Source organism: Podarcis erhardii, assembly GCF_964252035.2.
Source record: "Podarcis erhardii genome assembly, chromosome: 8".
NCBI lineage: Eukaryota > Metazoa > Chordata > Lepidosauria > Squamata > Lacertidae > Podarcis > Podarcis erhardii.
Window position 1 is genome coordinate 36,531,169 of NC_138499.1, and position 14,384 is coordinate 36,545,552.

The window sequence follows — 14,384 nt, forward strand, 5'->3', positions numbered from 1 at the left end:
ATAAAACCAGTAAATCTTAATATATATAAAGCCAGAATACCTGCCTAAGGTCAATGGGCAGGGAGTTTCAAAGTATAGGTGTTGCAGCTGCACAAAAATATTAACTCCTTGCAAACACAGAATGGAAATTACCGTATATGATACTTGTAAAAGTGCAAGTTCTGCTGACTGAAGTGGTTGAAAAGGCAAACGCAGGCCAAGGTGATCCCTTGTATAAACTGGTTCCAAAATGTTGAGGACTTTAGATACCAATAGTAAAATCTTGAACTTGGTCCAGTAACAAGTTGGTGGCCAGGGCAGATCTATGAGCAGAAGTGCAATAAATGATCTCGCTGCTGTCACAATTGTACTGCAGCATTTCATACTGCAGCTTCTGGAAAGGGAAGCCCCTCACCGAGTGTTGTTGTAAACCATGTTGATATTTTTTTTTTAAAAAAATGATATAGTGGCACAGAAATATTTTAATAACTAAACAGAGTGTGTCACAATAGTCCAGTCTTGAAGCGACCAATATCTGAGCAACTGAGGCCAAGCTATTCCAGTCTACAAATGGATCCAGCAGAATCCCAGGCTGTGTACCTGCTCTTTCAGAAGAAGTGCAATCCCATGTAGGGTAGGCAATTAGGCAATTTCTTGGACATGAGAACTACTCAGCCCCAGAGCCTCTGTCTTGCCAGGATTCAAGCTCAGTTTATTTCCCCACATTCAGGGGCCGGCATAGCCCCTTCTGATACAGATATTACGGAAAAATAGAACTGAGTGTCATCAGAATGATGATGGCACCTTGCCCCAAATCACTCAAATGACTACTCTTAATGGCTTCATGTAGATGTTAAACAACTTTGGGGGATAAAATACAGTTGTGCCCTGTGCTGCCCCATAGCATATTTGCCAGGGAACAGAGCAGCAGTTTCCCAGAGCTATTCTCCTGACTCAGTGTGGGGAGTACAATGGCAGCTAAAGAGGATGTTTGCCATCTCCAACCACATTAAAGGATTTGCAGCAATCTTTCTCTTGCTCATTCATGGGTACCTGCCTTAATCTGCAGCACAGAAAGGTTCTTGACCTACTTGCCATTAGCATCAACCCACCCTGAAATATTTTAATACATAACAGCAAAATTACAAAATATTAGTCATAACCACCAATTGAGAAAGGATATAATCAAACTCTCTGTATTTTTTGAACAATAACCCACTTACTCCCCATTCATGAAGACAGAGAAAACAGACGTTGAATGCAAGAGCACTAGATGGAGTGGGTTACAGAAATCATATTTGTTGTAAATAAAGCAAACACAAATGAAGAGAGAAGTGGATGAACATCACAAATAGGTTCTGAACAGTTCCATGTTCCCTACTAAAAGAGCAGTGATTGGGCCCCTGGGAAAACATATAATTCTGCACCCCGTGAAGAACTGATTTTGTAGACAGCTGGCAAGAGTCCCCAGGAATATGCACCATGGGAACCGAGCTAAACACTTTCCTACAATACACAGAAGAGAAACAAAGACAAGTAACTAATTCAGATAGTGCCAAATATACAGACAAAAGAATCACTTGTGTGCGTCACTTTTTATACCATTGGAAACTAAATTAAAAAACCCAAAATGCCACATTGATGCATATTCATATTCTAAAGGTATTTACAGATAACTTTACAAATTTTTATACATATTTTCATAATTAATGCCTTCTGGCCATCTTTTAAGTTAAGGGCATCATGAACCCTCAGAGGATCATAAGGCTGTAGTTGGTGCCACCCCTTGGCTCTTTACCCCAGTGTAGTATAAATTTCATATTTGGCTCCTTCTTAGGAGAAAAATGAAAAGACCATGTGTGCAAATTACAGTCATCTGCACTGAATTTCTGGAGAATGAAATAGTGTTTCCATTCATTTCTCTACCGATCATCAAGAACAACAGTTAATGCATGTATGGAAGGGGGCAACCTGGGCAAAGAAGCCATATGCAAATTAGGTTATAAATGCTTATGCATACTTAGTTACTTACTTGGGAGAAAGCACCATTGAACTCAGTGGGGCTTCCACTGAGTAAGCACACACAGACCTGGGCTCTTACGATGTTTAGATAACGATGGTGATCATTACAATCAATGGGAAATAATTGCAGCATAGAATTCCTACATACACAGTAGGTTGATCATGGGATTTGAAGTGTCCTCATTGGTCTGTCATGGGAAGCTAATGGCTCATGAACATACAGATTGCTCCTTTGCAAGCGGGAGCAACAAACCACAATCCTTAACATACGAACATGGTTTCTTTCAAAGAAGCAAGCCACTAACAGGAAGCCAAGAACAAACATTGGCTTCAGAACACTTTCTACTCAGAGAGAAACTGACCACCCCCCCTGTTTTGGGCTTCCACATGGCCACTATTTTCAGATGGATTCAACCAGCAAATTCAGGTTGGGCAATTATAGCTTATCTGTAGATCTTGTGCAACAAATCCCCCCCCCCCCATTGGACTTTTTGTGATAAGAAAAGTGGCAGAGAAACGCACTGGAAAGTGTGGGATAATACTTTGAGTCAATACCATCTAACCTCGCTGCAAGCAAATGCTCATCAAACAGTGAATGTTGTCAGCACTCCCTGCAAAGAAGTCAGGATGAATGGTCAATAAACAGGTGGTCTGGAAGTGCCTAAGTATAGGGTTGTGGTTTGTTGCTTTTGCTTGTGCTGGGGGGTGGAGCAAAGCAGGAGTGATCTCCTTGTTCATGGCAAACTATTAACCGTGGCTTCCCATGGCAAACTGTCCCACTGTAAGTGCAGAGCGCAATGTTGTGTCCCAGTTGTAGCTCCCCACCGCTACTGCCCCACAACCTGGTGCTTTTTGAGGAAAGTGTGTGTGCGTGTGTGTGTGTGTGTGTGTGTGTGTGTCTGTCTGTCTGTCTGTCTGTCTGTCTGTCTGTCTCTGTGTGTGAAATAACGACTAGCACATGCAGGTACAGTATGGTCGCATTAGTCCAAAAATACTGGCTGAATTCTGGGGGGGGGGGGACTCCCCCCACCTCACACACATTCAATTATTTCATGCCTTAAACATTAGATATCTGTTTTTAAAAAATTATTTAAAAAGAAAAAAAGTTACAATTTACAAGTGTCCATAAAAGTGAATAATTAAAAGAAAATTCAAGATAATCTAACAGGAATCCACCTAACAACAATGATAAGAAAAATGAGTCTGTGGCTGATCTATTCAGTCCCACGTTGGCAGAGGAATCCACAGTCCAGGTTAAATGCATGTTGCGTCCCTTCTGTAAGACGGTCTTGCAAGGCTGGTGCTCCCTTTGAACAGGTTGATTCCTCAGCAAAATGTTGCTAAAAGTAATGGACAGCTCCATCAGTGCTCATTACTTATTTCGACCTGAAATGAGAATATACAAGTTACTGAGGGGAGGAGAGAAAGGAGGCTGTTTTCTATATTCCATGAGCTCTGTGATGTTGTCAGTGTGTCAACAAACAATGGCAAACATTTTATTCCGGCTAATCTCCTCAGGATCGTTTTACCACTTACGCTTTTCAAATTCAGATTGTGTTTACATTTCAAGTGTTAAGACTAGGTTATGTTGATGTTAACCATGCTGTTATTGTATTTGAGTACTGTTCTGTGTTTTAATCAATTTCTGAAAGCAGTACAGGCGTTTTTACAATTAAGGGAGCAATTCTATACCCATTTGCCTCGGGAAAAGCCCCACTGAACTCAACAGGACTTATTTCTGAGAAGACACATAGCAGTTTCCACTGTTAAGTGAGAGACAAATGTAATAAATGAAATAACAACGTTGAGAGTGCTTTTCTGTTAATATGGGGTATAAATAACCAACAATAGTATTTGTTTCACCAAAATTAAATGGGTGTATTAAAATGTTCAAGAAAAAGAGGATTTATTAGAACTTCAAATTGCTGCTTTGGGTGCCCTTTCAGATGTAAAACTTTAGTTCTTTTGTTTTGTAAACTTTTAGTTCTTTGGTTAAAATTTTTATTTTGAGTCATTAAAAGTAAAGCTGTTGCTCAGTCAAAGAAGATTTGTTAATTGTATGGGTTGGTTTGATCAATTAGTTGACTGACCACTTAATTAGTTAACACTGAAGAAATGTGCACATAGGTGGCTAAGAGACTGAGTTATGAATCAGAAAGCCCCAATCTGAATGTCATCACTAAGCAGGCTTCGGCACAGTCATTCGCCCCCCAGCCCTCCATCCCCATCTTTATAATACAAGATACCAATATTAGCTTTCCCTACAGCTGTAAGTATTACAGGTAGATAAGGCATGTGAAATGTTTTGATCACTTGTAAACACCTATAGTTAAGCATCACCAGTGCTTTTTTTCAGGAGGTATTCAAGGGTACACAGTACTGGCACCTCTTTTTGTTGTTGTTACAAAGTTTGGCCCTTAATGTAACAGTTCCAGGGTGAGTACTGGCACCTATTTTCCCAGAAAAAAAATCACTGGGCATTACTATACTGGAAAAGCAATAGTTCTGGAGATTTTTAGCTGATATTTTTGAACAGGGGTGGGGAACATTCGGCCCACCAGGTCTCCCCATTTGGCCTTCATGCCTATTTTGACCAAGCCATAGAAATGATGCAAAAGTAGGGCAAACCAAACTTCTGGTTGGCAAAAATGAGAAACTGAGAGAATCCAACAGCGACAGCCCCATTGATCCCTACTGGAGGTACACAGTGGGTAACTTTTGTGGAGAATGCAGAGTTAGATGGAGCATGGCAGTTTTAACACAGCATTCAGCAACAGTCAATGTGATTCTGAAAAAGCTGTGCTTTGGCATGCCAATTGCCTAAGGGACATAAATAATACATAATATTCTGTGGGAGGGTGCAGGAATGGATTCACCTTTTAACATCATGTTTCAGCCTGTCTGTTGCATAACCTTTATTCATTTTTAACTGAATAGTTTATTTGTTCTTAATGGATTGTTATCTGCTCTGAGGCTTTGGGATAGGATGAAGCAGAAACCTATATGAATAACTCGGCAGCAAGAATGCCGAGAAATAAAATAAAATCTAAAGGCGCACAAGTGCTTTCAGGTTTGAATGAAAGTTAGAAAATGCCGTTCTTTTCCTCCAGCTCTGAGCATGAAAGAGAGTGGAGTTTTTCACAATTTGGATAGTGAAAGGCCCATTAGCTCTGAACGCAGCAGCTTTCCTGGCCCATTTGCAACAGATACTGATACCAATTATCTTATTGTGAATCCAAGTGGGCAGCCTGCCACACCACCGACAGATCAGAATCGAGAAACTAGGGGATGGCACAGTTCACTGCCTACCCAAATTGTTTTCTGCAGCTTGGCTTTTAATGGAAATTCACCTTGGTCATTGAAATTCTTCATTCTTTAGAGCCTATTTGCAGTCTGTGACTGCACAGGCACACAAGGTCCCTAGGAAAATTTGTTTTTGTATTCTCTCCCCCCAGAGAAAACCAGCAGTGATGGGAACCAGGTCAAGCCCCAGTACTACTCCATACCCTCCAACATTTCTCCAATGAAAATAAGGATGCCCTATATTGTAGTAATAATAATAATAATAATAATAATAATAATAATAATAATAATAATTCCCCACCTATTTGAATAGATAGCTTCCAACATATATTAAAACATAATAAAACATTAAATGTTAAAAAACTTCCCTATACATGGCTGTCTTCTCAAGGTTGTGGAGTTACTTATCTCCTTGGCTCAGGGGTTGCATAACTCCATACCCGCCAACATTTTTCTGATGAAAATAGGGACACGTTAAGAAAAAGTGGGACATTCTGGAATCAAATCAGAAAGCAGGATGGCTTCTGCAAATCTAGGACTGTCCTTGGAAAATAGGGACACTTGGAGGGTCTCCTATTGTACCCAGCCTGGCACTGGGGTCTCAGGTGGAGATTCAGATAATTTTTTAAACATGTATTAAACTGGATAAAAAAAGGTAAAGGGACCACTGACCATTAGGTCCAGTCGTGGCAGACTCTGGGGTTGCGGCGCTCATCTTGCTTTATTGGCCGAGGGAGCCGGCGTACAGCTTCCGGGTCATGTGGCCAGCATGACTAAGCCGCTTCTGGCGAACCAGAGCAGTACACGGAAACGCCGTTTACCTTCCTGCCGGAGCAGTACCTATTTATCTACTTGCACTGCATGCTTTCGAACTGCTAGGTTGGCAGGAGCAGGGACCGAGCAACGGGAGCTCACCCTGCCGCGGGGATTCGAACCGCTGACCTTCTGATCAGCAAGTCCTGGGCTCTGTGGTTCAACCCACAGCGCCACCCGCATCCCTTTAAACTGGATATACTAAAGAATAAATGTTGAAGCTACTGTCATTCTTTTAACATCTTTTAACCTGCTCATTATTGCTGAATCAGAGCAAACAACAGTCTGGATGAGCCCTTACAGACAGAAGGAGATCTTGCTTCTGTCGCTATTGGGAATAACCAGGAGTGAGAAACTCTTGTCAATCTACAGCAAACCCCCTGAAAATCACCCAAAGATCTTGATCTACCTTCTGCCCAGCCCATGAGACTCATGCCTTCCCTCATGCCCACAGATGGATGCTGCTGTTCGGCCAATGGAAGCTACCGATGTGGACTGCAGAGCCTCTTGCATCTGAACCAAGCCAAGGAGGATTGATCACTGAAATGGCTGATGCCTGGGGCCAGTGTGTCTTGGGAAGTTCTTACGCAAAGCAGGAAAAAAAACCCTGCTACATAAAATCTATGGAGCATTCATTGGTAGATCGGATAGCAGTCACATAATGTAAAGTGACTCTGCCGGCACATTTTAAATAGTTATTGCACCTTGAGGGAGTTGGAGATAATGTTAGTAATCTCATGCCAAACCTATCTGAGCAGCAGATTGAAATTTCATTGTAGTTAGGAGGATTAATGTGGTTCTTTTGACCAATCTCTTAATTTACAAGCTTTGCAGGCTTTAACTCAAAATGTTCCAGGGAGTGGGGTTGTTGGTAGAATAAGTGTCAACAAGTTCACCTAGGAAATCAACTGAAAATACAGTGTAGTTCAACATGAATTTGTGGAAATCAATTGTGTACACACTGTCTTAAAATTAAAGTAAATGGAAAACAGTGTAAAATAAGAATTAAATAATGGCTTCGCCTGCATACCTATATCTGAAGTATTCAAGATATTCTGTCATTCTCCCCATTCAGCTTTAACATGATATGCAGATATTGTTCTTTTTTTATATAGAGAATTGAGTTCCATTTTGAGAGATGTTGTGGGGAGGGTGTCCTTACAATTAGCCAGCTGAGGCACCCCCTTTTTTGCCTACTTTACACCGTTCTGTCTGGGAAGCATATCAGCTTGCTAATGTGATTGTTTGCATAAATTATTGTTGGCACGGCTGGTGGGAACAATGTGGGCAGGGAGGGACTACGGAACAGGACACTGAGAATATCTAAATCAAGTACAACTATTATGAGTTATAGCCATCAAAGCAAGCTTTAAAAAAAGACAGGTTTTTGTTTGTTTTTTACATTTAAAGAGTTAATGTATAGACAACATAAACCTTAATAAACTATCCAGTGAAAATGGCATCATTTATTCCAAATATGGCATGGTAAAACCTACTTTATCTATCTTGTGCTAGGTTGATCTCTATAGGTGAAAGCTATTACGGGTCCTCAATATGATAAAAAAAAAGCTTTGAAAGTCACAAATTCTGGGGATATAATCAGACGAAGACACAATCTCCTCTTCTATATAGTCTATAGAAGTTCAAACAGCCTATGCATTGAGAAATAGTTTAGTGGGACCTGTACCTTCTTACTACAAAAAGAGCCCTGTGTGGAGCCCAGCTATTAAGCAATGTCTTGCAGAGTTGAAGAGAGGAGTTTTCCACAACCTGCGGATCACTGCTGGTTGCAGGAGAAACTAGTTGTTTTAGATGCTACTGGCTGCAAAATACAATTTATTTTCCAAGGGCAGCTGCTTTGTAGCTCTGCAGGAATCATAATAGCTGATATCTAAGTCACCTTAAATAATGAAGGTAACGCTGGAAGGAGCTGGTGCCAGAAGGAAGCAATAAAACAATGTAGGAATAAACAGCAGTTGGCAACGAGTCTAAGATTGGCCTTTTGCTTCTTCCCCCTTGGTGCCATCAGCAAGCTAATGCTCTGAACCAGCAACTTTTTGTGCAGGAGAAAAGAAGACCACAAGAGTGGGTGGTACAACCTGCAGTTTTCTGCTATTTCCTATCCCTCTTGAAAATATCTGTATGGTTGATAGCTAGGGCTAAGGTCTCCTTTCATTTGCTGAAAAAAATATAGATGAGTATTACAGATACAGATGAGTAGTGCAATGGGTCAACTGGCTTGGGAGAGTTAGAGGAGGATGACTGTGTCAGGCGGACCCCACCATTAAATGTGGGAAGAGGAGGGACACGTGGCATGGAAGCAGCTGTTTGCTATGAAGCTATTTTATTTGTATCTGAATCTGTTTTACTTGCTGTGGCCTGTAACTGGGGTTAGCTAGCCATGTTTACAATAGAGAGATGTGACACAAGTCATTCAACAAAACAACATGTTCTTAGCTTGCTTCTTCACAGAGGACAGAGCTTCAGGCAGCTCTTAGTTTTGGCTCTTGGTCCTAAAAACCATAGTACATTATGTGGTATCAATGACTGAGAACAGCCTATCCCTCTCACACACCAATTATCAGCTCCCAGAACCTCCCTCTTTCAGTATTTTGGCTGCCCTTTCATCTCCAACACAGTCGTCCTCTGTATTGTAAGTCGTCCTCCTCACCACTTGCCTCTCCGGTGGTCTCTGCAGCTTATAAAGAGGAAGTAGCTTTCCTGCTTGCTTTGTGCCTCTGCTTTCCGAACCCCACTCCTGAAAAGTCCACCTGGGCTTCATTCCAGCCAGTTGGGAGCCAAGCTGTCTCATTGTCTTTCCCAGACTAACCATAGATCATCCTCCTCCTCTTGAAACAACTAATACTAACAGTACAATCATATAATGTCTACTCAAAGGTAAGCCCAAATGAATTTGATAGGATTTGTTCATGGTGAGAATATAGGATAACAACCATGCTAATAGAGCAACTACTACTTCTTTGGATAAACTTAGCCTGTGATAAGGTAGCATGCATGGATGAACACCGAACTGAATTGTCATAGTTGCTGTGGGTTGGATCATCTGAGGTATAGAATGGGATAGCACTATACTGGAAACTGAACTAGTTGAAGGCAGAAACAGTCTAACGATTAAAAGAAAATTACTTTTCTGTCTTTGTCCAACAGATAGTTATCCTTTCTGAAGAAACTGTTTGCTGTTCTAAATTCACAGGCTTTTCAGAAAATGCACCCACTGAGTGTTTCCATGCATCTAATTTTTTTTAAAAAAAGAATGTTTAAAAGTCTTTTAAATTTTGCTCACCCTCCCCTTTTTTTTGAAACACGCACACACTTTCCCAGCAAGAACTGTACTGTATTGTGTTCTCAGTGGAATATAATAGTGCCTTTTCTCACTTCCAGTGGCATTTAGGCTGAGATTTGAGACAGCACAAGGGCCTGTTGCCTTTAAAAGTCCTTAGGCCCCAAAGACACCACATCAAGCTATCAAATCTGACGAAGAATCGTCCTGGGTGGCTGTGCAGTAAGCTCAAATAACCAGCTGCTTCTCTATCTCTATCTTTCCATGTCCACATCTATATATCTTATAAAAGATGCTCAGATATAATCATGACAAGTTGCCAGCCCAATTCTGCATGAATCAGCAGCCCACTACTGCCACCCCAGACAAATATTCAGGTACCTTCTTTCATTCCCTCCTTCAGGCCTCAAATAAAAGCTGATATTCTCTGTCGCAGTTCTGTGTCCTAAACAGCAAAAGGCCCAAGAGAAAAGCCAAGCACTGCATGCTAATATGCTGAGAATGGCAAACTAATTCACTCTTAACAAAACAAAACAGACATATAAAATATTAGGGAGGAAATTTATCTAAACTGAATCCCAAGATCATTCACTGGTATATAATTAAGTTAATTTATGGTCAGGGCACGTCAGGTGTAGGGCCTGATTAATTTACTCTATCATCTATTCTATTCCACACACAGCCTCATAATATATAATTACCTCTCCACCAAGGATGCTGTAATAAAAGCAATGCTGCTGCTAAGGAACGACTCTTGTGTGGTGGGAAAAAAAGAGGCAAAGCCTCAAAATGATGCTTGACATGAAGAAATTTATTAAACAATACAATCTATCCAACCCTAAGTGACATAGAAGAAAATGATATATACTAGAACACAATGGACTTACTGCATCCTTTAATAAACTAATCCCCCCTGAGCATCATTTTGAAGTGATGCCTATATTTTAATTTTCATCCTTGCTACTGCCCCTTCCCTTTTCTTTCTCCAAGATGGTGGGAAACTACTTGACTCTGGCCAATTAGATCGTTTTTATTTATTGGAATTTTACAGATGCACAGCTAAGTCGGTTGAAGCAAAAAGCAGCAGAGGGGTTTGTGACAACTTGCTAACCTTAAAGGCGCCACAATATTATTTGGCGAAACAGTATGTTATGCTTAAGGGGCAGCATGCAGCTCCATCTCCTGATTTTATTTAATTAATTGGGGGTGTGATTATTATCCATAGAGCAGCACACATATTGGTTTATCCTTTCCTATCCAGCTGTAATTGGAATGAAAATCACCCCCTTTGCTGTGCAGCTAGGAAGCTTAGGAAAAGATGGCTTCTAAGTCAAAATATTCCCTCTGCAGAGTTCCATTCAGGTGATATTCCTGCAGTCTAAGGTGGCGACAGAAGTGACCAGGGTCAATTCACTTCCCCCTGCAACCTCCCGTGACACTTTCCCATTGTTCTGGAGGGACAGGGACCCTCTGGAATAGTGTGTGAGGTGACAATGAGGACTGAGAGGAAATTAGCAAAGTCAACTCGCCCCATCAGTGGGATCTCTCTGCTGGACAAAATGTCTCCTTTTGCTGGCTTGAAAGGAGCATTGCCAAGGCAAGGTCTGGATATACAGTGGTGCCCCGCAAGACGAATGCCTCGCAAGACGGAAAACTCGCTAGACGAAAGAGTTTTCCGTTTTGGAGGTGCTTCGCAAAATGAATTTCCTATGGGCTTGCTTCGCAAGATGAAAATGTCTGGAAGAGTGGCAGATGCAGCTGATGGACTATATGCAACTGGCCGAGATGACTGGCAGAATCCGAGATCTGGGAGAAGAAAAGATGGAGGAAGACTGGGAGAAATTCAAGATGTATCTACAAAAACATTGTAACTTGTTTGAATGTTAAGAAGGATGCTAGATTATAAAAAATTGGCCACCACTAAACTAGATTTAAATTTGATGCTAAGTGAGATTAAAGAAAATATAAAAATTTTATTGGAAAAAGTGCTAGATTATATTTGAATGTGTGGACATGTGACTGTAAACAAGTTGATAATTTGTTTGGAAAAAATTTTTTAACGACGTAAATGGGAGAGGGGGACGTGAGGGAGTCCAAAGAAGCGAAGAATTTGTTGTGATAGAAGCAAGATTGTTTTATGTGTGCATTTTATATCTAAAAAAACCTTAATAAATATTTAATAAAAAAAAAAAAAAGGAAAATGTCTTGCGAGTTCCTGCGGTTTTTCCCCCCTTCCCTCCCCCTTCTTCTAAGCCGCTAAGCCACTTATCCGCTTATCCGATAAGCCGCTAAAAGCCGCTAAACCGCTAATAGCGCTAATCTGCTAAGCTGTCAATGGGCTTGCTTCGCAAGACGAAAAAACCGCTAGACGAAGTGACGCGCGGAACGGATTCTTTTCGTCTTGCGAGGCACCACTGTAAATCATCCTCACATTAGGGCACTAATCAATTATCCCCAACTGAATGGGAATTGCAACCTGAGATGCACTCTTGAGCAGTGTCTTGAGAACTATGTAGTCATGAACACACACTGATGTGAATAAACATTTTTCAACTGTACGCGCTGCACAGTTTTCTAAATATTGTTCACCAGAAACCTTTTGCTCTTATGAATAAGTCAGTCAACTGCAATATATACTAAACTTAAGTTTTGAAGCTAATTCATATATTGTTTAAGGCAACTTACTATGGCTGCTCCCAGAAAATAAGTGGAAGGAAATATTGTAATGCCCTCCAGGCCCCCACAAGAAATGTCGCACATGCCAGAAAAGCACTACTTTTAGTTTTGTTTTGAATCAGGTTCACAAAAGCCAGTTATTTGTGACCATACCTGCCTTCCACTGTACCTATCAGATTTGTCCAGTTTATGGCACACCCACATAATATGAGGTGAGTGGGAAAATTGGGACATGTTCTGCTCCCTAGGAATATGGACTTAAAAAGTAGTATCTCAGACACGGAATATGAAGGATACAGCTGGCGTGGAAGTGCCCAATGTCTGTTAGTGTAGAAGCTCTTTTCAAAATACTACTATGCTGTTTACTTCAAAATCCAACCAAATCTAGCAACACTGTTAATGAGAACAACAGGTTTGATCTAGATTAGTTTAGTCTCACTGAAATCAACAGGATAAGTTAATCATCATAAACTTAAGTCCTGTTGCTTTCACTGGGGCTAAAGTGTGCCTAACTTAGTCTGGATCCAACTTGTTCTTGTTAATGTGAATATATTCATGAAAATGCTTTTTTTAATTAAAAGTTACTGAGAAGAAGGGTGCATAACACCTAGCTGTATAAATATTGAATGGAACAACTAAAAACAAACCTCACTTTATTTAGAATGTTAACAACAGATGGCTGGTATTCATGTGTAAATTCTGCATTATATTTCATTTAGTGCAGTCAAATATTACAGCTTGAGAGGAAGGGCAATAATGTATTATGTGTTAATTAATACTATAACAGCTGGCTATTTCTCTGGGGGTGTCAGAAGATTCTGCTATTATGCAACATTCTCCTTCGAGAATTGGCAAAGAATGATATGGGGGCTCCTAGAATATATTAACTTTAAATAATAGCTTGATATAAATTACACTGTGTAACGAATTTAGGAACTGTGACTTCTATTCCTGGACGTTAGAAGAATCTTTTTGATTTCAACTGCTTTTAGGGGCTTAAAAGGTACCTCTACATTGAGGAGCCAATTATGTTTGTAGATTATTTTGTCCATGCCTTTGAACTCAAACGCAACAACAATGCCATATGTACCTCAGGATGCACATATGAAAATGCAGTTAACTTTTATTGAAACAATGGGACATTAAAATGTATCAGTGGCCCCAAGTAAAGAACATGTACACTTTTTTCTCCAGTTGCCTATGACATGTATATGTAAAGCTAAATCATATTCCATTCTCCCATTCCATTCCAGACTGTTCTCAGCCTACCATTTGGCAAGATAATAAGTTTCTGAGTTTGTTTTCTGTCTGCTCTGAGTGTAATTTTAATTCTATATATAGCACAGGTTAAGATTAATACAGATACAAATGAAAGGCTGACAAATTAAAGGAAGTAATTAATATAAACAGACTTTGTTGTTAGTGGGAGAATACAAGTGTGTTGCTGAAATGCTTATTTAACATGTCCCCCACCCATTATAATCCTTTTGAGCTACAATAATCTTTATACTGGACTGATGCATCCTTCCAAATATATGAGCGAAGGTAATGGGAGAACAATAACCTATGGGAACTGGATCTGGCAGAAGAGTCACTAAAAGGGCAAGAATCTGCATTTCATCTCTTTTCTAACCAAACACATTATCCCTTTCTCTTTCTCATGAACATGTGCACACATATATTTCTGAGGATAGTGGGAAGTGAGAGGAAATATATGCTCTCCAAACTTTTACTCCACCTTCCCTTCAACCTACATGTGCCACCCCTGGTAGCACACCACCCCAGTTACTCCACGGAGCTTGTTGGCGCGACTACTAAGAAACCACTCAAGCCATGGCATTTCATCAAATAGTGTGTCTGGCAAACAGAATGCTTGACAAACACTTAGCCCAATAGCCCTCTCACATTGGGCATTAGCACATTTAAAAAAGAGGAGCTTGGACAGGAAAGGGGAGCAATTTCCAGCAGGGAAAATAGTGTGGGGAAAGGATTAACCTCCATACCCCTGAGTCATGGTCTTGACCAGGATCTACCTCTTCTCCGATGGCTGCTTTTTCAAAGTATGTGCAGGGAGACAAACTACACAAAACACTGGAGAGCCAAGAGATCTATACATTTAAGCAAGCAACAGCTGTAGGAAAGACATACAGTACTTCAGCTCAGAACCATAGTGCTGAGAGGCAAGGAATTAATATTTTTGTCCAGTGTTATTTTGCCAAGTGAAACGAGGAGCCTACTATTGCTCCATTGAGGAAAATGGATGTGTACCCAGTTCTACAATATTTCAGAG

The 14,384-nt window shown here is 40.5% G+C and overlaps 1 protein-coding gene across 3 annotated transcripts in view; it reads right to left on the reverse strand.

The window, feature by feature from the left end:
- Positions 1 to 446: 446 nt before the first annotated feature.
- NKAIN3 (sodium/potassium transporting ATPase interacting 3) overlaps positions 447 to 14,384 on the reverse strand; it is a 214,273-nt gene continuing 200,335 nt past the window's right edge. For 2 of the 3 annotated variants that reach the window (XM_081874835.1, XM_081874836.1), the window contains exon 6: positions 447 to 3,387. In XM_081874835.1, the coding sequence (XP_081730961.1) occupies positions 3,374 to 3,387 (14 nt within the window). In that variant the 3' untranslated portion in view covers positions 447 to 3,373. The remainder of the gene's footprint in view (positions 3,388 to 14,384) is intronic. The other variant, XR_014159606.1, reaches the window with a different exon arrangement.